Source organism: Chiloscyllium punctatum, chromosome 8, assembly GCF_047496795.1.
Source record: "Chiloscyllium punctatum isolate Juve2018m chromosome 8, sChiPun1.3, whole genome shotgun sequence".
Taxonomy (NCBI): domain Eukaryota; kingdom Metazoa; phylum Chordata; class Chondrichthyes; order Orectolobiformes; family Hemiscylliidae; genus Chiloscyllium; species Chiloscyllium punctatum.
This window is the reverse complement of record NC_092746.1, coordinates 61,521,862-61,545,838: the sequence shown is the minus strand read 5'-3', so window position 1 is coordinate 61,545,838 and position 23,977 is coordinate 61,521,862. Positions and strand designations below refer to the sequence as shown.

The 23,977-nt window shown below is 39.7% G+C and overlaps 1 protein-coding gene across 1 annotated transcript in view; it reads left to right on the top strand.

The window, feature by feature from the left end:
* Positions 1-23,977, top strand: part of LOC140480594 (contactin-associated protein-like 2) — a 2,042,618-nt gene that overhangs the window by 1,813,363 nt on the left and 205,278 nt on the right. The window contains exons 17-18 of the mRNA XM_072575654.1: positions 2,549-2,767; positions 11,559-11,795. Coding sequence (XP_072431755.1) covers positions 2,549-2,767; positions 11,559-11,795 — 456 coding nt within the window. The remainder of the gene's footprint in view (positions 1-2,548; positions 2,768-11,558; positions 11,796-23,977) is intronic.

Here is a 23,977-nt window from a genome sequence, read left to right as displayed (position 1 = left end):
TTTCTCTTGCTTGATTAGAAGGTTATATAAATTGAAAACCCTTATTACCCTATGGGCGGGAGAAAATCCATCATGTCAATGGACTGACTTCCTTCACATCTCAGCAGTGTATTGGCTACCCCGATTCTGAAACCATTTTGATAACAAGACCCCAGCCTGAGGAGAGGATTTTCTCCTTTCTCCATTCTGCAGAGCCTGGCCATATTTTCTTCATTATTTACTTGGATTGTCTCGGTGTTGCCTACAATATCGCAATAACAGGCCCACTCTCCTCACTTCCACCTCATTCAACCATGCTCTGTCCCTGAAATGAGACTCTTGAGCTTTTACTGCAACCAACAGAGGGGGCATTTACATCCTCCTCTGCCAGAACTGTTGGACTCAGTTTAGTTACTGGCAGGGAGACAGTAAAGAAGCTTCTAGAATGTCCTGTGATGAATTCTCTGAAGTGTTTGAATGGCATTCCCTCTCCATGTGAGGGTCTGAAGGTATTTCCCTGATTGCTGGAGAAGAAGCCACAACTGTAGTGAGGTCAAGGTGCCCCATTCCCTCTCCAGCATTGCCGTTGATGAAGTGCTGGTCTGAGAGCATATCCGACAGCCACTAAGTGAGACTGTTGCCGTCCTTTCCATAGATACAACCCAGCCAGATCATGACAGTGGACAGAATTTGTTTATAGTCTCCCAGCCTCATCTACTGAACACCTCTGTTGTTCTGCCTGATATTCCCCTGCCTCCCTGCACCTACAATTTGTTTTGTGCACCTGAGAACAGGGGCTCCTTACCTCTGGGGCTGAACATGTGCCTGGTTTCCTGCAGTGTCAGGGTGTCAGAGGCATCAGAGGCAATCAGCATTGCTTTCTCTGTCATCTCTAGACCCAGCTTAACGTTATTCTGACCAGTGTGTTGGCCTGGAATTACTCTAAGTAATATAACACTATCCTTGACATCTCCATAACCCTTGATTCCCTGACTGATTAAAGGTCTATCTTTGTCAGCCTTGAAAATACTTAAAGATAGGCTAGAAGTTCTTTCACTGGAGCTTATGAGGTTGAGAGGTGACCTTATAGAGGTATATAAAGTCCTGAGGGGTATAGATAGAGTTAATGGTAGGTGTCTTTTCCCTTGGATGGGGAATTCCAAGGACCATGGAACATTTTTTTAAAGGTGAGAGGACGGAGATTCAAAAACACTATGAAGGGAAAATCTTTTAAACAAGGGTGGTCTTTGTGTGGAACGAGCTTCCTGAGGAAATGATGGATGTGGGCACAGTTACAACATTTAAAAGATATCTTGATAAGCACATGAATAGGAAAGGTTTGAAGGGATATAGGCCAGGACCAGGCAGGTGGGACTAGTTTGGTTTGACATTATGTTCGGCATGGACTGGTTGGACTGAAGAGTCTGTTGCCATGCTATCTGACTCTAGGACCCACCTCCACAGCCCTCTGGGACAAAGAATTCCAAAGATTGACTGCCCACTCAGAGAAAGAAATCTTCTTTATCTCCGTCTTAAATAGGCAACCATTTAATCATGAATATGCTTAAAATTTTCTGTATGTTAGCCCAAATAACATACAAAGAATTCAGTTTGTGTTGAGTCAGATGCATGGCAGTGTTATAACTGTTACCCATCTACATTAATGCAACACCTCAGGCATACATAAAAAGGCTGGATTCTATGCTTACTTAGATTAAAATTATGTTGTACATTTAGTTGACTGGCTGACTAACAGACAAAATATCAACGGAATATATAAAGCATAAGATGGAGACCTTTTCGTGAAGCACCACATGTCAGAATGTGATCTAACTGTTTTAAAGGTTCAGTGTTTGTTAAGAGTCAGTGAAAATGAAGAATGTAAAACAAAACTTACATTTCCATGTTTTAAAGTGCAAGTTCTAATTGTTAGACCAAATTAAGAAGTGCCAGTAAGTAAGATGAAGACAAATTCCAATTGTTTGGCATGACAACTGAATTTGAGGAAGGCATATTTAAAAAGAAAATAAACATATGTCAATACAGATTTGAAAACCAGGTGATGCATTATTTTACGTTGGATAGCCATCACCACCTGGATCCTATTTTTCCCTTTATGCCTGAGTTGGCATATGGACAATTGGCAAGTAACTACAGAACCTTGTATCATCTTTCCAAAGACTAGTAATGTAATTATCTTGCTTCTCCTTTGGGAGGAAAAATATAATTGAGGTCCTATCAGCAGACTTCCAATATATTCATGCCAAACAAAAGAAGTGGAAGAAAGACTTTTGTTTGGATTAACATCAGTATTATAAAATTTATGATGGGATTTGGAAGCACAAGCAGTTAAGATTCTTATCTATTACAGCAAATTTTAAGAACACATAAGAACTTTCAGGCATAGGGAATAGCGAAAAGGCCCAAAATACTGATCTATTTTACTTATTCCAAACACTGTCCACATTGCATGTTACCATTATAACCAAGTTCCCTTTCCCTCAACGAATATATCTAATTTTTATATTTTAATTAAATGAGAACTGAATTATGATCATTGTATTTCCAGCACCTACCGAGGTGATGTTTTCATTTGACGTGGGTAATGGCCCAGAGGAACTTACAGTGAGATCTCCAAACCCTTTGAATGATGACCAATGGCATCGAGTAATTGCTGAACGCAATGTAAAGGAAGCAAGCCTTCAAGTGGACCTATTGCGTAGGGATTTCAGGAAGGCACCAAGTCAGGGTCATACCAGACTGGAACTCTACAGTCAGCTCTATGTGGGTAAGTTGTTCAAACTAATTTGCCATTCAATATACTTACAGACCCATATAAATTGCATCAATTTAATTAATGGCAAGTACAACTTGCATTTTAGACATTCATGTTGACTATCCTTCTTTAACTAATTTTTCTAGTTCAACAGTAATTTCATCCCATACTACCAGAACTGTTAGTAAGCAACGTTCTAGATTTATGATCTCAATCATAATGGTTTTCTGCTGTCGGTTGCATATTCATACAAACCTTTAGCTAAAGTTAAAGATGTTGAATGAAATTTAGAAAGGACTGTCACTGACTTTGATTTTAACTCACATTAATATTGGATGCTCCACCAACTTAATGGTTTAATGATTACAGTAAAACATATTGAAGTGGTAGGCTCTTTCTCACTATTGCTCCTTTAATAGTTGATGAACAGTAGCAATTCATCAGCAGCAATTATTGTCATTAATTAACTGAGCCAAGGTTAGACAGAAAAACTGACAGAACTCCTGGCTAAATGTTGATTGAGGAAAGTAATTATCATGAATTGATTCAGATTTAATGAACATGTATACCCTCAAAAACCCGAACAAAAATAACTGGACATATAGGATTTATTTCTATTGGAATGAAATTTTAAAACACAACTTATTCAAAAAAAAATCAGGGTCAGAACTCTCCCTTAAACTTCATTTGATTGAAGTGAGCAGCAAAGGAAACCTACATATGTGGTTAGAAATCTCAATTGACAATATGATTTAACAACTGAAATCACAAGTTGCCTTCAAATAACTATGTCCAGAAACTATGACAGAAGAAACATATGATGTGAGGTTAGTCTATTTAAAAATATCTACATTAATTCAAATTAAAGATCAGATTTTCTTAGTTAGAGAGTCAAATAATTAATTTTACACAAAAACAGTCAACTGCATTTTATCACTTATCATTGCGCTGGCAATAAAATTTTGTCAGGCAGATGCTGGAAACCAGAGTTTAGATCAGAGTGGTGCTGGAAAAGCACAGCAAGACAGGCAGCATCCGAGGACAAGAAAATCGACGTTTCAGGCAAAAGCCCTTCATCAGGAATCAGTAGGAAAATCGACGTTTCGGACAAAAGCCCTTCATCAGGAATCCTGATGAAGAGCTTTTGCCAAAACATCGATTTTCCCGCTCCTCGGATGCTGCCTGACCTGCTGTGCTTTTCCAGCACCACTCTGATCTAAAATAAAATTTTGTCTACTTGTCAGTTGCAAGTGACAGAGTTTGATTTTTATGGTAATTCCTACCACTGGTCAAAAAGGCTTCAGCAATGTTTGTGAACACATATTTGGCTTGCACTGCAGCCGCCAACACATGTGCAGCTTTTCCTGACAGTCAGCAGCAGGAGCATCCGTGAAGCATTGAAACTCATTTCAAAGGTATTAAAGTGTCTCAAAGTAAAGACCAGGACAATGAATGCATAAATGAATACATAAAAGAGGGAAAATGCTAATAAGAAAGCAGCGGTAATGCCAGCAACAATAGCAATGATTATGTGAGTTACTATATTTCAGAATGGAAGAAAGCATATTTACTAAAGAAATAATATGTCCAAATGTTTCATACTCAGACCAGCAGGAGATTAGGCACTGTTGAAGGTAGTGGGAAATGTTTGAAAAATGTCAGTAATGAGTTGTGGAGCTATCCCAGTGTTGGAAAGGCTTTGTGGAGTCAGCTTCTGTGCATCGGAGGAGCTCAATTGGCAGTAAATAGGATTTGTAATCCGGAGCCATGGTCTTGAGCCCCATATTAGGTGATAAGTTTTATTTCATATTGATTTACAGAGGTAATAAACTATATTCAAGTCAATTGACCAAGAAACTGTTTGTTTTCAGTTCTTTAGTAAATGAATTCTGTTCCATTATGAAATGTTGTAGCTGATATATTCATTGGAAGGCATCTGGATTTAGCACTGAATGAACCAAATACAGAGGAACCTCGATTATCCGAAGGACACGATTGGACAGTATTTTGTTCAGTTAATCAAATTCTGGATAATTGAATGCCAGATAGCATAGTATAGCCGAGCATTGTGAACTTGCGATCGTCAGGTGATCTGATATTCGGATAATTGAATGCCGGATAATTGAGGTTCCTCTGTATTGTTCTGGCGCTGTCATTGCTTTCTCATTGGCATTTCCCCTCTTACTCTGTCATGGTTTTTCCATCCTGATCTTCATTTTGAGGCATACTTTTTTGTGCTGACCATGCGATAAATGTAACTCTGTAACTTCTGTGTCAACATAACTGCATTTTGATCTTTTCATCTTACATCTATAATATTCTTGGTCTCCCTGTGGTAATTGCTATCTTTAATAGTATGTAATACTGGGTAAAGTTTATTTGAGGTAGTCACTGCGACCAATCTTCTTTTGTCTTGGCCTTAACTATTGGTTATTGGCAGAAGATACACCACCATCGAGCATCTAAGAAGAGAAAGTGTTCTTAGGTAACAAGAATGTTAATTGTATGGTAACAACTATATTTGGCCAGACATAATTACTGGTAGCACAGGGAACTGGTGCAGGAGAATTCCTTCTCTCAGTCAGAGATGGTGTGTGACATCAGTAGAATGGAGACAATATAACATTGACCTCATAAAGACATTACCTGATACAATATCAACCTTATGTATTCACATTTTCTGTAACGTTCATTGATCTCAGGGGAATGAATATAAAACAGGGCAGGTAATTCCCTTTTAGCCGAGTAATTCCACTGCATGCAGCTGCTCCTTTATTCCACACCGTGTTTGACATCAGAATGCTAATCACTGCATTGACTTCCCATTTTCACTGGGTCAGAACCTACAGAATTCTCTGAACTTAAGGGGCTTTTCTGAATAGCAATTCCCCTGCTTCTGGACCTATCAAAATTAAAATTGTCTGGAGCAGTTCCTTGGAGTCAGCTGTGTCTGGAATTCTGCGTGGTCCCTCTGTTCAATTGCAGCATTTGCTGCAGAAATGACCATATAGCCAATGAAATTTCTAGTCTATTCATTTTGAAAGGATGAATTCTTCTGATCGTTCCACCAAGGCTATGTCCAAGATGTTTACATCTTGAGATGTTTGTGAGTACAATATGGCAAGTAGTGACAATCTGAAGTGGGAATTTGTTACATCACTCTGGGGTGCAACCTAGTGATTCAAAAATCTAAGTTGCAGCTAGATGTGGTCAAACAGATCATAGATGAGTACAGTGGTCGAAGCAACAATCTTCATAGCATTTAATAAGTATTTAGATGTGCAAGTGTGATGCCGGAGCATACAGGAATATGGGGAAATTGCTCAAAATAGGATAAGGATAGTTCAATGCTTGTTTTGACCAGTGCAGACTCGATTGGTCTTTTTCTGAACTGCAGACCTCTATGTATTGCTGCACACTTCACATCACATCAAGGAGCTGAATGCTGCTTTGGAGACAAAGCCCAGAATCGGAAAGTTTCTGATAGTGTTTGGCTAAAACTAATGTTTAAGTGTAATTACACTTCCAAAACAAGAAGGACTGACTTCCTTGAATTGTACTTTTACACATTATTAGGAGAGCTTACAGTGCTTCATGACCAATTAATTTATTCTGAAGTGCAGCCACGAGCAAGTAATAGAACAAGATCCTACATTTGACCAAAAGCCAAAAACAAATCTATTTTGATTGCCTTGGTTAAGGAATAATTGTAGTCCTGATATTAGGAGAGCTCTGTTGATCTTCTTGGAACAGCACATTTGTATCATGTAAAGCCACTTAACAGACAGATGAACTTTAATTTAACCTCAGGCAAGAGACTCCATTTCCATCCCCCTGTCAGTATTGTACTGAAGTGCCAGCATAGACTAGGTTCTTAAAGCCTAGTAGAAGACATACAACAGATTTTGAGCTCACATTACCTGCCAAACATTTATGAAGAAGTATTGGCTGTCAATAACAGAACAGGTTTCAGAATACCCTGTCTCTGCAGGAGTTGAAAGAAATGAATGGAAAATTGAGGGAATTTATTCCATTAAGGCAATAATGCTACATCATTTGCTTTCATGAACATATCAATCTTTATATAAATTCAGTGTGGAACTACAAAACCAACTGAACCTAAAGATTGCAATATTTTCTGTGTTGGCCAAACGATCGTTTGCTTCCCCAGGTCAGTGCTTTCTGAATTTGACAACAGTTTTATCCTGCTTGGAGCCAACCTCCATCCCTTAGGTTTAATTTTCTGACTGTGTTCTCTCAACAGTGAGGGTATATATGATTTGATACCAGTTGCCAACAATTTTCTTGTCAGTAAAATCTCAGCAGCAGTTCTCCTCAGTAGAAGTATTAAAACAGAGGTTACTCATTTTATTCCTTCAAAAGGACATTAATCTCTTCTCAAGTCAGCGACCACAGAAACAATTTGCTCCATTTCTGTCCTTATAAGTCACTGCAGCTGAATTACCTCAACATAAAACTGACCTTTTAAGAGGACGATTACTTCAGTCACCATCACACCGCAGCTTTGTCTCCTAAGCTAACATCAATATTCATGAATGTGAATATATAAATGTGACACAGTTGCCGTCAGGTTGATCCTATGATGCACAATGTCAATGTATGTTTGTATGTGTTCAAATGGTTTTCACTTAACAATTAAGAATTGAAAATTCACTCATAATCAATTCAAGTTTTCCTTATTTGTGAAGCTCACTTATGATATGTTATAATACGTCTGATGATCATGATTACTACAACCAGAAACCTTACCAATTATAATGTTTAGTCTGGTTTCTACTTTGTAACTGAAATGTAGGTAGTCCAAGAAACAGCCTTTTCTCCCCCCAAGCTCTGCTGGTTATAAGCTGATGGAGATACTGAAGGAAACAGCTTATTGTCTGTGGAAATATAAACCTTAAAATGCTGTAAATTAACCAATTAAAGAAGATGGAGACTGATAGAATTATATTGAGTTGGATGCCAGTGTAGGTACATATGTGAACAGAAAGCAGAAATGTTCAACTCATTCACAAAGCCTGTTAAGTTCTGCTAATACATGAGTTCAAGTACTTTACATTTCATGTCAAATTAATTTTGCAGCAAAACAATCAAACTTTATTTGAGATCAATATACAAAGAGTGCGCTGTTATGCTGCTTGCTGTGTGTATTGCAAAAAGATCTTACTTTAATTCCCTGCATCTGGCAGAAGCCAGGTCATGGGGTGGAGTTGTGTGTTGGGGTATAATAGACGGTTAAAATTAAGTCAAGACACATCTACTCCATTGCTGGACCAGTGTGATCGTCTGCAATTTAAACTTGCAAGTATCAAGGATACACACCTCATGCCAGCAAGTCATTCTTTAAATATACAGATCAATTTCCAATTTAATAATTGGGATATGATCTGCCATTTTAGCAGGAAGGCTGAGTGATTGGGTAATGTTGGTTTCCCAACAAGTTGAATCCAAAGCAGGTTAGGAGACATCGGAATGCCCCTGCTCCTCGTTTCCCTCAAACACCTCTCACACTCCTTCTACCACTGTCCTGACTTTTGGCAAGTATCCTCACAGATCCCCAACTTGATATCAAAACCCTTACAACAGTCACTCAAGCAGTGATTTTTGCTACTATGGCAGCACCGTGTATGACGTCGTGAGAGTGTAACTGAATGTGAAACTAAAGTCTAGGAGTTAAAACGTCTTCAGCAGGCTTGTTGCTTTTGCTGTCCCTCACAGCACCAGGGATCCAGGCTCAATTCCAGCCTCAGGCAACTGTCTGTGTGGAATTTGCACATTCTCCCCATATCTGCGTGGGTTTCCTCCCACAATCCAAAGATGTGCAAGTTAGGTGAATTGGCCATGCTAAATTGCCCATAGTGTTCAGGGATGTGTAGGTTAGGTGCATTAGTCAGGGAAATGTAAAGTAATAGGGTAGGGGAATGGGTCTGGGTGAGATACTCTTTGGAGGGTCAATGTGGACTTATTGGGCCAAATGGCCTCTTTCCACACTGTAGGGATTCTATTCTATGATTTGGAAAAAGTACGCTTTGAATTGCACTAACCAGGCTGATATGTCAATTCAGTTTGAGTCACAAGGTACAATTGCATTTCAGCTTCAGTCAATTCTGGCCAATTTGTTAGGCCAGCTCTTGCCAAAAGTTCTCATAAAAAGAATACAGTGGCTGTACTAAATGTGATTCAAGGCGTGGAATTTTCTGGTCCTGTCAAGCGAGAAGAAAGATGGGTGGGGACACTTAATTTGTGTGGAGTAGATAAGGCCAAAATTTAGAATCCTGATGATGGAATAAACTGTTGTAATTAAATTTACTGACTTTAAACAGTCGGTCAAACTTGTAAAATGTAGGAACTGGGAAACCTACTTACATTTACTTGTATCTCATTAAAAGCCAGTTCACCTGATTCAAGAGCCCTTTCCCAATTAAGTTCTCTCCAATCGAGAAACATATCTGACTGCATGTAAAAGTCATGCACTTGGCAAGATAGACCTCCTCCTAAATAGAGAGGACTAGATCAGGAATAGTTTGAAGTAAGGGTAGTTTGTTAGCTGGGCAACTAGCTTGTGATGTAGAGTCACACCAATAGCAGCTGAGGGACAAATGAAGATCCTACCTTCTTGATCTTGCCCCTCACCTGAGGATTGGTGACCCTCAGTGTAGGTTCTGATTTGATGATTTAAATGTGCTGAGGCACAAGGAGAACAGTAACAATAGTAGGTTTGCATCTTTATGTTCATAATATAGGTTTTCTGCATCAAATTGTGCCCATATTCACACCTTGATTGAAAATATATTTTTATTCATCTCTGGGACACACACACCAAATGATCCCACCGCCTTGTGGCCAACCACTTCAACTCTCCCTCCCATTCTGCCAAGGACATGCAAGTCCTGGGCCGCCTCCACTGCCAAATCCAAGCCACCTAACAACTGGAGGAAGAACACCTCATCTTCTGCCTCGAGACCCTCCAACCACACAGCATCAACATCAACTTCACCAATTTCCTCATCTCCCTCCCCCCACCTCATCTCAGATCCAACCCTCCAATTTGGCACCACCCTCTCGAACTTTCCTACTGGTCCATCTTCCTTCTCACCTGTCCTCTCTACCCTTCCCTCCAACCTATCACTATCACCCCCCACCTGCATCTACCTTTCGCGTTCCCATCTACCTACCCCCTACCTGATCCTCCTATTTATCTCTCAGCCCCCTTTCACCAAACCCCCAGCCAGCCCCCACATTCCTGAAGGTGACCTTATGCCCAAAATGTCAACTCACCTGCTCCTCAGTTGGTGTCTGACCTGCTGTGCCTTTCTAGCGACACACTTTCCTACTCTGATCTCCAGCCTCTGCTGTCCTCACTTTCTCCTCAAGTTTCCTGTCAGACTTGCTACATATAGATGCGAACAAATTATAATGAATTTGCAGAATAAGACAGTATTTTAAAAAGTATTTTTTAACAAATTCTTAACATATTTCAATATTATAACTTGGTAAATTTTCATAAGAACATCTGAAAATGAGTTTATCACACAAAGTACTTTAAGTCACCATGTAAATGACTGAGCAACCCTGTTTTAAATTACTTAAGTTTTAAAAATATGCTGAGCTATTTACTGATTTGACTGGGGAACAGTCATGTATTCTAGAGTAAATTTAAAAGAACTTCCATTGACAATTTTTAAAAACATGCATATTAGTGTCCTTATGCTGAGAAGATTACTTTCAATGTAGTTTAATTTGCATATTTTCCAAGAAAACCAATAAAAAACATAATTTGCAGACACTTTTACTGGAGATTCATGTCGAGGGGCCTCCAAGAGCAGCTGTCAATTGTGGAAGAGCACATCGGGTCCTCTGGGATCCTTCCAGCAGAAAGGAGTGGCATTGTTAAGTTGGGAAGATGGAGAAAGAGACCACGGACAAAGGACAAAGATACACAGAACGGAAAGCCAGGATTTGTGAATAGGAATCCTTTTATAATAGGTGGAGCAATAGAAAAGGGAGTTGGAGCTGGCATGAATGAGTGACAACATCACTGAGCTGAAGAAGGCAGAAATTGGAGCTGAGCTCAAGACTGGTGGGTCAGCATCAAAGAGACAGGGTGATGAATAATGCTAACCAAAGCAATTGTCAAAGGCTAGAAAGCCAGGAATTGATAATAAAGTGAGCAAACTGCTGCCAGAAACCTGGATGAATTATATGGGCCAAGCCCTTGAATATGTGAGGCAATGAGGAAAAAAGCATACTCTTTATGTCTGAGAACTGGCGTGGGTAATTGAGGTAACATTGGCATGGAAAGTTAACAGTAGGTGCCACTCTAACTGAACTTGTTTCCTGGCTGATCAGGAGTTAAGTTTTAAAACATTATCTTAATAAATTTGCAACATCGGACAAACATTCATTGTAAGTAGTTAATTCTCTTAACTTATACTTTTCCGTTAATGTCTAGAAAGATTCATTACTGATAGAATAAATAACCCTTCTTTCATAATCTTTTTGCAGTGAATGTGGTTAAATTGCCTGTTATATTTTTAACCATGGGGCAGTTTTGTGAGTGAAGCTTGCTTTGAGGTACAATGGCTTTTAAAACTCCTGTAAATAATTGCAGGAACTCAAATTGCATAGTCCAAACTTCTGCTTAAAATTCCACAATCTTTTGTGCCAGTTACATCAATTTGGATCCAATTGGATTAAAAGATGCAGTTCACTTAAGCAATAACCTTAACTGGAAACCTCTGTTTAATTAATGCATTTTTCATTTTATGGTTTTCTTATTTCACAGGAGCTGCTGGAGGTCAACGAGGTTATCTTGGTTGTATCCGGTCTTTAAGAATGAATGGTGTCACTCTCGACCTCGAGGAGAGAGCAAAAATTACTCCAGGAGTGAAACCTGGCTGCTCAGGCCATTGTACCAGTTATGGCATGTATTGTCGAAATGGTGGCAAGTGTGTGGAGAAGTACAATGGCTACTCGTGTGACTGCATTCATACTGCATATGATGGTCCCTTCTGCACAAAAGGTAATGCCTTAATGCTGATGAACCTTTGGTACTGAAGTATGGGGTAGACCTGCCACCAATTGACAATGAATGGTTGAAATATTCTAAATCAAGGAATCAATCAATCAATCCTAAATCAAGCCAACTAGCACTTCTTAATGTAGACCAAAATATGCCTTTTAAAAAGTCAAACAAATAGCTATAAATATTTGAGTATTTTCGGAATTTAACCTGGAAATGGTTCAGTGTGTTAAAAGGATGGGCAGCTTAATTGTAAATCAGGTTGAATATCAATCTATCGATTCTTCTAAGATATACCAGTGGCAGGCATTAAGAGTGGGAGAGATTCCTGGTCATCCATTTGGTGGAAAGAAGATTGAAGCCTCTACTATTTGTGAGGAATAATGTGTATTGCTATATTTTGGGATTCGGATTGTAAAATCAAGGCAGATGGATATGAGCCAATGTTGTGAAGGTTCTTTTTTAAACAGGTCAGAAAGTCATTTGGAACAGTGACCTCACTGCACCAATTCCATGAACATAATTACAGCTCAGTGGCTGGTGGAACCTCTGGAATGTTAATGGATGGAACACTTTTACGCTGAATTCACAACAGACAATAACACCATTAGTATTAGCATTGAGTTAAGTTCAGAGGAATCAAAGGTTCAGTTCACAAGGAAGAACAGCTTTTCCAATCAAGAAAATTAAACTTTTACTTCAGGAAACCGTCAGTCATCCTAACCAAGTGTTTTAATTTATGAGGTTCCTAAGCTAGGAGAACTTGGGTCGACATCTTCAGGTTATTGGAACTGAAGAAGTTTAATCATTATAATTGTTAAAGGTTTATGCCAATGAACTTAGAAAGGAATGATTAAACGTTATCCATGCAACAATGAAAAGAAACTGGGAAGAGTCAAGTATGTAAAAAAAAGTTATGATCCTTGTGCTTTCTAAGTTATACAAATGCGTACATGCAGAGCTGCTCCGATGTTCTGCACATAGTGATCCAATTGCAGCATTGACTTCTAGTTCTGACTTCACTGCTATGCACGGATTCAGAGACCTGCACAGCTGGTAAGAAAGTTAGAGGGAACACTGGTTATGATAGGAATTAAATTTTTCTGGAGTATCTATCAATGTTATGGAACAGGTCAAAACTTTGTTTTACGGCTAGTGTTAAGATCTTTCTAACTGTCTTTTATATATTACTTCTTTAACTTTCCTTTATATGATAAACTTATATACTGATGTTAATGAGTTTCTGCAGCCTTGTGTGAATATGCTTCAGTGAGTAAACTCAATTTTAGCCAATTATAAAACATATGATCTACCCAGCTAGGTTTCACTCTGGGATCTGACTTGCAGTATTACCATCAGCTGGGATCATAGCCTTATTACTGTTCATAACTCTGGACTTCACCATATGTATAAAAGTGTACATTGTCAAAGCAACATGAATTCCCTTGCAGTGGGAAGAGCAACCTGATTCAGTTAGCTCAACAGCTGCTAGTGTGGATCAGATTAGTGTCAAGAGTATGGGGTTTGGTCCCAATTCTGGCTGGTGTTGATTCGGGACTGACCTCCTTATCTTTGCGTCTGGTAGAGATTGCAGTGCTGTTGATCAAACTTGCCTCCATTTCAGAAATGACTTCTTCAGTTCTTTGTCTGAAGAGTGACATTAAAGGCAAGCTGGAGAGTCAAATTATATTTGACAGCTAATAGAGTCATTTACAGCACAGAAGGCAACTCATTGCACTCATGCAGAGAAAAAGATCAGAAATAGACTTGGTGAGTCCAATAACCATTATTTGTCTCTTATAGCATTCTCTAATTCTGTTGAGGATTGTCACAATTTTCTTTTACGCTATCAGGAAAGTGATAAACCGGTTAAAAAATGCATAAAAACACTATTTCCCACATTGGAAGCTGCCTATTAGTACAAGTTTTAAGTGTTAACAATGGATTTTATAGAATCTCCAATAAACATTAAAACCCAAGGTAAATTCTTCTCAAACTTTAACCTCTTGAGCATTGATCACGTTTGGATGGTATTAGAACAAATGCATATTTAACTCTTCATATTGTCACTATTACAAGTACTTTTTTTACAGACACCTATTTGAGTATTTCAGTTATTTTGTGTATTTGAATAATGTTCTAACCAATTATTTAAAAATTCAAATTATAATGAATTAAGATGTTTGGAAACAAGAATTGAAGTCTCAAAGTTTGCTATTTCCTTTGATTATAATTGCCACAGTACATCAGTCAAACTTATGATAAGTCACATAGAAGCCAGAAAGTATAAAATTATGCTCCTTACATATCATCTCAAATAAATGTCAGGCAGTGCAGAGTAGTGTTTAAGTAAGTGCAGTGTATTATTAAAGATTACCAAATGTCTGAACATAACTCAAACATATTTTAATTAAAGCTGTTCTCTGTAAATATGCTTAAGGGAGTTGTATAGTAAAATCTAGCTCAACCCATACATTTAGAATCTAGCTCAATGGTTGTTCCCTTAGGTGCAGATAGAAATTTTATTCTGCCTAATAGTGTTGAATCTATTGTACTCCAACACATAATGAACACTTATTGCCAAGTTGATTTCTCACAAATCATTAAGTACTGTCTTTTGTAGACCAGCTAGAGACCACAAAGAAAAATGATTTAAAACCTCATTTAAATGTATTTAATTCATTGCAATAAATAGGATTCATCGCTCCACTATCTCTGCCACAAATAATAGCCAAAAGCATGAAACAGCAAGTTGGATCGAATACTCCATTTGCAATAGTTTGACAGTAAGAAAACCGGGATCATTTCAGGAACAATCTCCATTCCTTTACATTTACAGTTCTTTTAGGAATAATCTTGTCTCTCATAATCTCTAGCCTTTTCAAAATCCTACTTTGCTCAGAATTCCATGTTCCTCTAATATTTGACCGTTGAACATCCTCCAACTCATTTCTTGGTTGTGCGTGATGTACATTGTGCTTTAAAGCAATATTGGTATCTTTGTATTCTAATGTCAGTCTCAGGCTGTGGTGTCTTCAAGTACATTGTCCCTAAGGCTGTTTGCTCTTTATTAATGAAAGCTCTTCAACTCCTTATGCTATATCGCACTCCTTTATTGATTTATTTATGCCATGTTTATAGATACTGTGTATAAGGTTGGAATAGTCATTCCAGAAAATTGGTGTTCTGTGTAAGGCCTGTGTTCTTTATACTTCTCTGGCATTCCAGGTGTGTCTTTCTCTGTTCTACCACATACCAAAAGGTCACCATATAGCTTCCATGTTCATATTTCTAAGGAAAATTTCTGATGCAGAAGAGATCCCAAATTATACCTGGTTTTGCAATACTAACAATGGTGTAATAAAGGAGGTCAGCAGTCTCGGTTCTTGACCAAGTATGTCCATCAGAACCCACTATTGGCATCTGGTTTTGTGAAAAATGTACCTACTACCAATTTTACTGTCAAATTATCTGCCTAATCCTTTGAACAACTTTAAAAATACATGGGGGATTTGTCTCCCGTCTTCATTCTGTCGAGGAGACAGAGATGAATGCATTTCTGTTCAACAGTCATGTATTCTGATTTCTCAGTACATATTGTGTTTCACCAAGATTTTAATCCTTTGTGAATAAGCTTCATGGTAATTTGCTCATGCGTTTGATAATCTTGACCTGAGGGGGTTTAAGTTATCTGACATTCACAGACATCAACCCTGACAAGTTGTCTGCCAGCATGGAAGCAGCTGCTCCCATACCTTCAACTTGTTCATCCAGAATTTGCTTTGACTCTTTTTGACCTCATCTGGAATTCACATTTTGTTCTGTATCTGTAATTTCTTATGTTTTTTCTTTGTTGCATGATTTCCATTTCTCTTGAAACCTTCCTTCAATAAAATCTTTTCTTGGATTTTCAGGTGGTGAAGGTGCTGTTAACTTGCAACATTTTCTAAATTTGCCAACTATCCACACTTTCTACACTTCACACCACTGCTGAACATTCATTATTTTTGTGATTTGGTTGGCATTTAAATCTCAAACATCAGAACCACAATCCTAACCTACCTCCAGGTTCCCCTCTCTATCTGAGGCATTATGGGAATTAGGGATAGCTGACAAACCCATTCCAAAATGCAAACTGAATAAAAATTGTTATTGGCCATTGACAGTTGCATTTCCTGAAACTTGTGATTCAAAATGATACGAAAGTCGGAGGAGTTGTAGACAGTGAGGAAGGATATGGCAGGTTACAGCGGGATATAGAGAAGCTGCAGAGCTGGGCAGAAAGGTGGCAAATGGAGTTCAATGTAGCTAAGTGTGAAGTGATTCACTTTGGTAAGAGTAATAAAAAGATGGATTACTGGGCTAATGGTAGACTACTTGGTAGTGTGGAAGAGCAGAGGGATCTTGGTGTCCATGTACACAGATCTCTGAAAGTTGCCACCCAGGTAAATAGTGCAGTGAAGAAGGCATATGGCGTACTGGCTTTTATTGGTAGAGGAATTGAGTTCCGGAGTCCTGAGGTCATGCTGCAGTTGTATAAGACTCTGGTGCGGCCGCTTCTGGAATATTGTGTGCAGTTTTGGTCGCCATACTATAGGAAGGATGTGGAGGCACTGGAACGGGTGCAGAGGAAGTTTACCAGGATGTTGCCTGGTATGGTAGGAAGATCCTATGAGGAAAGGCTGAGGCACTTGGGGTTGTTTTCTTTGGAGAAAAGAAGGTTTAGGGGTGATTTGATAGAGGTGTACAAGATGATTAGGGGGTTAGATAGGGTTGACAGTGAGAACCTTTTTCCGCGTATGGAGTCAGCTATTACAAGGGGGCATAGCTTTAAATTAAGGGGGGGTAGATATAGGACTGATGTTAGGGGTAGGTTCTTCACTCAGCGAGTCGTAAGATCATGGAATGCCCTGCCAGTAGCAGTAGTGGACTCTCCCTCTTTATGGGTATTTAAGCGGGCATTGGATAGGTATATGGAGGATAGTGGGTTAGTGTAGGTTAGGTGGGCTTTGATCGGCGCAACATCGAGGGCCGAAGGGCCTGTACTGCGCTGTATTGTTCTATGTTCTATGTTCTATGTTCTAAAATAGTTTTGTCTGGGAGAAGAGTTGGCAGATCCAGAAGTCAGATGTCTTTACACTTACCTCCTGGATCTGTCCCTTTGCTTGCCAATTCTCCCAGCGCCTCAATTCCTCACCTCAATACCTCCCAATTTCCGATGATTTCCAATCTAATTCCCTCCTTTTGAGATAGCCTTAAGGAGGGCTTATTTTTTAGTGGTCAAGCTGGGGAAAGTCTCTGTGAATATTGAAAACCCAGGAAGGATTGAAACTGGAAGTAGAGATGGAAGCAAGGGAAAGTAAAAGGAAAGAAACAGCCAGAGAGGTTGACATTTGTAGACTTGGCACCTGAAAAAGAAGCCTATCTTGGTAAAATGACAACTGGAATTAAGACTGACGTGGACCTATAGACCAAGAGAACTCTGAAAAGGCAGAGTCATTGCGGCTAAAGAGGATGTTCCAAAGCTTGTGCTGCATTAAGGAAATCAGATGTTAGCAAGGGCAATATTTCAAAGAGCACTGAAATCATGGACATGCCTCTAATCACGGGTCACTTCTTTTCCCAACAGACAACATTACTTCAGACTACAATGGTGGTATTGATTAAAACAACAAACAACACTTGTAGTGTTTGGAACGAGGACAGCCAGGTGGACCTCATAGAATATGAGTTCCCTGATTGGACCAAATTAATAGCCTCAATCAGGAAGCCCTATCTGACGGATATAAACAGGATGTCAGACATCCTGTTCACTCTTACAGTTGGCTATGAAGGAACTGGATCAGTTCAAGGACTCTCCACATGTAAAAGAGTGACTTGGTGACAGGATGCCAGCCTCTGGGGAGTTATTTCATTCCTGATCAGATCAGTGAAATCATAGTTCTGAATTTTCACCACAGTGGCATTGGAATTCCATTTCTGGAAGTCCACCCTTGAATCCAGCATTCCCATTTTTATTGGGGGTGGCGAGGTACTTCATACACCCATTTTTTATGGACCTAACAGAAGATTTAAGAACACAACACAAGTAAAAACAAAAAAAACACAGAATTAACTTAGCAGGCCAGGCAGCATCTGTGGAGAGAGAGACAGAATTAAAGTTTCATGTCCAAAGACTCTTCTTCTTAGGCTAAAAGACCTGCTGGGTTTCTCCAGTATTTTGTTTTTATTTCAGATTTTCCACATCTGCAGTCTTTACGTTTGGTTAAAAATGCAGCGGCATTGACTCAGAAGCGGCCTTTATCACCCAGGCTTCTGCAACTGTTGAGGATTATGTCTAAAACTACCAGACTGTTGAGGATTATGTCTAAAACTACCAGAGTTTTTGAGAATCTGAGGTTCACTTTTGAAAAACTCAGGGTTGCTTTGAGAGAGGTCAGACTTGATTTTGGAGGGCTCAGGTACCTCTTAGGATTGTTAATGGTAGACACTAACTTGTGCAAAAAAGTGGATAAGTTCTGTGGAGCTGTCTAACAGTTAAAGTATTTTAAATCTTCTGTCCTTCAAAGTTTGCAAAAAATAGACTAATGTGCCACTCAGTTGAAAAAAAAATCAATGCTCACAATTTCAATAAATAATAGCATGGGAATACTCATAAGAACATTACAAATATGACCATGGCTGATCAACCCAGGCTTTTGTGTCAAATTCACATAGCTGTCAATTCTCTGATATTTCAAAAATCTAACTTTTCTTGAAATATTTGGTGATCCAGCCTCCACAACTCTCTGGGTTAGACAATTTCAAACCTTCATTACCCTGCGAGAGAAGAAATTCCTTCCCATCTCAGGTTTAAATCAGTGTACCCCTTTATTCTATATCTATATCCCCAATTTGAGATTTTTCCACAGGTGGAAACATTTTCTCAGTATCCACCCTGTCAACACCTCTCAGAATCTTATATTCTTTCAATAAGATTGGTTAGCACTGCTGCCTCACAGCACCAGGGTCTCAGATTCGATTCCAGCCTCAGAAAACTGTCTGTGTGGAGTTTACGCATTCTCCCTGTGCCTGCATGGGTTTCCTCTGGGTGCTCCGGTTTCCTCCCACAGTCCAAAGATGTGCAGGTCAGGTAAATTGGCCATGCTAAATTGTCCCATAGTGTTAGGTGCATTCGTCAGAGGGAAATGGGTCTGGGTGGGTTGCCCGGAGGGTCAGTGTGGCCCTTCGGCCCAATCTTCTATTGGGCCGAAGGGCCTGTTTCCACACTGTAGGGAATCTAATCTAATCGAAAAAATATCACCCCTTATTTTCTAAACTTAAATGATAAAGGCCTGACTTGTTTTGCCAATCTTAATAAGTCAAACCCTTCATTCTCAGAAATCAGTCTAATGTATCAATTTTGATCTGCCTTCAATGCCAGTATATCCTTTCATAAATGTGGGGACAAAAGCAACATACAATACCCCAGGTGCAGCCTCACCAGCACCATGTACAATTGTCACAAGACTTCCCTATTTTTAAACTCCAAACACCAACCAGTAACAGCAAAATTCTACTAAACAAGAACACCCAGTTCCCCATGTTACACTGTCTCCAACCATTTAAATAATAGTGTATTTTTTGATTCCGCCTATTGAAGTGCATGACCTCTTACTTTCTTACATTTATTTTTTTAACCATTCTTTCAACCTATATATGTCCCCTTGTCAATTCCTCATGTCCTCACTACTATATGCCCTGCCACCAGTTCTGAAGAAAAGTCATGCCAAACTCAAAACATGAACTGTTTTTATCACTACAGCTGCTGCCCAGTTTCACCAGTGTTCTGTGTTGGTACCCTCCCACCTATTTTTGTATCATCAGCAATCAACAGAGAGAGTCATCAGCAGAGATAGTAAATAACTAAGGCCCGAGGATTGATTTCTGTGGCATTCCATGAATTAAATCTTTCCAATCTGAAAAAGTCCCATTAATCCGAACTCTCTGACTTCTGTGTATTAACCAATTATTACTGCATGCTAATACATTACCACTAAAACCATAAGCTCCTATCTTGTGCAATAATATTTTATGTGGCACTTTACTATAGGATTGGTTTTGCTTGAAATTCTGTCTAAAATCTATCTCTCTCACTTTATAGAGTCTGTTAGTTCACAGTTTGATTGACATCACCAACTTGTTCTAAAGTGATTAGGTGTTGTAAAGACCATATCTTTCTAATTTCTGATTTTGGACTGAAAAATTATTTTAAAAATTGAGGATTGTTGAAGAACTGCTGCACCATTTAAAAGCAAGTAACCGGACACTCATTGTAAACACTGTTTACACAGCTGTTAGCTCATGAAGTAGTGGAGACCTGGCTTGCCAATGATTTTGTGATGATGCTGCTCCTTTAACAAGGTTGTGTTGTCCTTGTTTTTTTTCAAAAGTGTTAAACAAGGCAGAGTTGCCGAGATGTCTGGGTTGATCTTCTTGAAAAGGCTTTCAAGTTTAATAAAAAATACACTTGTACAATGAAAGGGGAGTGGCCAGTTCTCTCAGCTCAGCTTTACTCTGGTTTGGTTTGGCTTTAGCAGCCTGTCAGTTTTTTGAGGTTGCTGGTCAAAGAAACAGCTCCATGCTGATCCACTCTCCCTCTCTGCCATATTTCCAGTAAAAACTGGCATTTGATTTTCCTTTTTTGCCAAGAGGATGTTTATGGGGATGTCGAAAGTATTTGAAACGGTATTGTTAAGTCGTGAAAGAGTCATTTTTAAACAGTTAAGTTATTCTATGTTCTGTTCTCTTTGTTTGTGTTTCATTTGGTAATCTTGCAAATAAATTCTGTTTTGTTTAAAACTAAGTGGTTGGGCCAACTGCATCACTCCAGGAATATCTGCGTTATACCTACTTAAAAAAATTTTTTTTAAAATTAGGATCCAGGCTACTTTCTTGAAACATTTTGATGGGGTCTTGCCTGATCCATAACAACTTAGAGGAGAAAGTGAGGACTGAAGATGCTGGAGATCAGAGCTGAAAATGTGTTGCTGGGAAAGCGCAGCAGGTCAGGCAGCATCCAAGGAACAGGAGAATCTACGTTTCAGGCATAAGCCCGAAATTCCTGAAGAAGGGCTTATGCCTGACACGTCGATTCTCCTGTTCCTTGGATGCTGCCTGACCTGCTCCGCTTTTCCAGCAACACATTTTCAGCCCATAACAACTTAGAGCCAAGGTATCAGTATAAAAGGAGCTTTCACTGACAACAAATATCTGATTGGTTTGTGGACTAGTTACCAGTTCATAAAATCCCTACAGAATGAAAGCAGCCCATTCAGCCCACTGAGTCCACACAGACTCTTCAAAAAGCATCTCACCCAGATCCATCCCCATCTTCCTATAAATCTTTTTTTTTCCCCCATGGCTAAATCTATCTAACCTACTCACCCTTACAATACGGGCAATTTGGCATGGCCAATCCATCTAACTTGCAAATCTGTGAGGAAACCCACAGACACAGGAAGAATGTTTAAACTCCACACAGACAGTTGCCTGAGGGTTGAATCAAATCTGGGTCCCTGGTGCTATGAGGCAGCAGTACTAACCACTGAGCCACTGTGCCACTGAGCCATTGATAAGAAGGCCTTCTGCCTGCCAACAACTATGTGATTGCCTCCCAGGTAGCTGAACAACTGAGGGGTGTGACTACTTTTGAAGAAGCAACCTGATCTCCTCAGGGGCAGGGTTAGTTTGTCTCTTCTCTCTGCAGTAAAAAAACATTTCAAGCCTGACGTTAGCTAGTTTATTTCTCCTTTAAGTTGGTGTAAACTGTGACATTTGTTTAAGTCATTTACAAACAAGTGAACTTATCAGAAGAAGAAGATTGAGAAGCAGAGTTCTGGTCAGCACAAGAATCCTCTCAGTGAACCCTGTGGGTAGAGACCACAGATTTGCCTTCCCCATGTTTCCCTCTCCCCATAAGACTGATATTATTTTTCCCATCTGTTGACATCTGTAGAGCGGGAGTTAAGAGCATTAGAGTTTTAACTACTGGAGTTTTCTGTAGCTCAGATATATATATAAAGTAATAAATAGTCATTCTTGATATGTATAGATAACTGCTCTGTGCTTTCTGTTAACTTGAATCTAAAAAGAAAGATAAATTGAGGAAATTTTATAAAATCTCTAACTTTTGAGATGACTCCAGAATAGGTGCACTTGATTTCCAGGGCACTACCTAAGTGAAACATAACAAAGTGGAGTACGGCGGCACGGTGGCACAGTGGTTAGCACTGCTGCCTCACAGCGCCTGAGACCCGGGTTCATTTCCCGCCTCAGGCGATTGACTGTGTGGAGTTTGCACGTTCTCCCCGTGTCTGCGTGGGTTTCCTCCGGGTGCTCCGGTTTCCTCCCACAGTCCAAACATGTGCAGGCCAGGTGAATTGGCCATGCTAAATTGCCCATAGTGTTAGGTAAGGGGTAAATGTAGATGTAGGGGTATGGGTGGGTTACGCTTCGGCGGGGCGGTGTGGACTTGTTGGGCCGAAGGGCCTGTTTCCACACTGTAAGTAATCTAATCTAATCTAATGAATAGACAGGGTTTTATAAAGGATTAGATGGTTGTTGGAAACATTTGTTTTTATAAGCATTTTGTTCTTTAAGTATACTGAATAGGCTTTTATCAATGCAAGATCTTTTTTCGAACGTAGTGAAGTCTACAACAGGTATTTAGAACATTATCTTGTGATGTGGTGGTGCCGGTGTTGGACTGGGGTGGACAAGGTCAGAGGTCACACAGCACCAGATTGTAGCCCAACAGGTTTATTTGAAATCACAAGCCTTTGGAGCACTGCTCCTTCGTCAGGTGAAGTAAAGAAAAGCATACAGGCACAGAATTTATAGGCAGAGAGATCAACAGGCAGAGAGATCAAAAGATCATACAATTGGTGTGAGTGGAGTGTTGACAGGCAAAATAATAAGTCTCTGCAGGTGGTCAAAAGTGTCAGATGGTGTGACTAAGTGTCAACAGCTGAATCGCGAGTGAAGCGATGACACCATCATCTGGATAGCATGTTATGGTCTCTCTACCTTAATTAGTTTGTACAGTTCTGGATTACTTATTACTTTTGAAAGACCCTAGGCATGCGACTCTTACACCTATCAGGTTATTCCAGCCTTTTGGTTTGTCTCCAGCATCGTCTTATTTTTAATTTTTTTTTGTAATTATCTCTCTGCCTCAACTAATTGGTTTACAGGTCACCCCTTCACTTGCTATTCAGCTGTTAACACTTTACTCACACCATGACACTTCTGATCACCGGCAGAGACTTAGTATTCAGCCTATCGATGTTCCACTCATTCCATTTGCATAAAACCCTAAAGAACTGTGGATTCTGGAAATCAGAAACAAAAACAGAAATTGCTGGAAAAACTCAGCAGGTCTGATAACATCTGTGAAGAGAAATTAGAGTTAACATTTCAGGTCCAGTGACCCTTCCTCAGAATTGATGGTGTCTCTAATGCAGAAGATAGGGGGAAGGGCAAAGGAGTAAAAGATAATTGGGGATAGAGCCCAAAGAGAGACAAGAATAGCTGGACAGACAAGAGAGTCACTAACGATCTGGCTAGGAGGGTGAATACCTGTTAATGGAGATGGTTAATCTCTAAAAAATAGTTTGAGTGTAATAGCAGACTGTGAGATTACAAAGTCTGGTGTGTGGGGAAAAAAGCAAATTACTGCGGATGCTGCAAACTGAAACCAAAAGAGAAAATGCTGGAAAATCTCAATAGGTCCTTGGCCTCCTCCCTTGCCAGACCATGGCAACATGACGCCGGGAGGAAGAGCGCCTCATCTTCCAACTAGGTACCCTCCAACCACATGGGATGAATGCAGATTTCTCCAGCTTCATCATTTCCCCTCCCCCCACCTTATCTCAGTCCCAACCCTCGGACTCAGCACCGCCTTCTTGACCTGCAATCTTCTTCCCAACCTCTCCGCCCCCAACCCCTCTCCGGCCTATCACCCTCACCTTAACCTCCTTCCACCTATCGCATTCCCAACGCCCCTCCCCCAAGTCCCTCCTCCCTACCTTTTATCTTAGCCTGCTTGGCACACCTTCCTCATTCCTGAAGAAGGGCTTATGCCTGAAATATCGATTCTCCTGTTCCTTGGATGCTGCCTGGATTGTGTGAAGTTCAGGTAA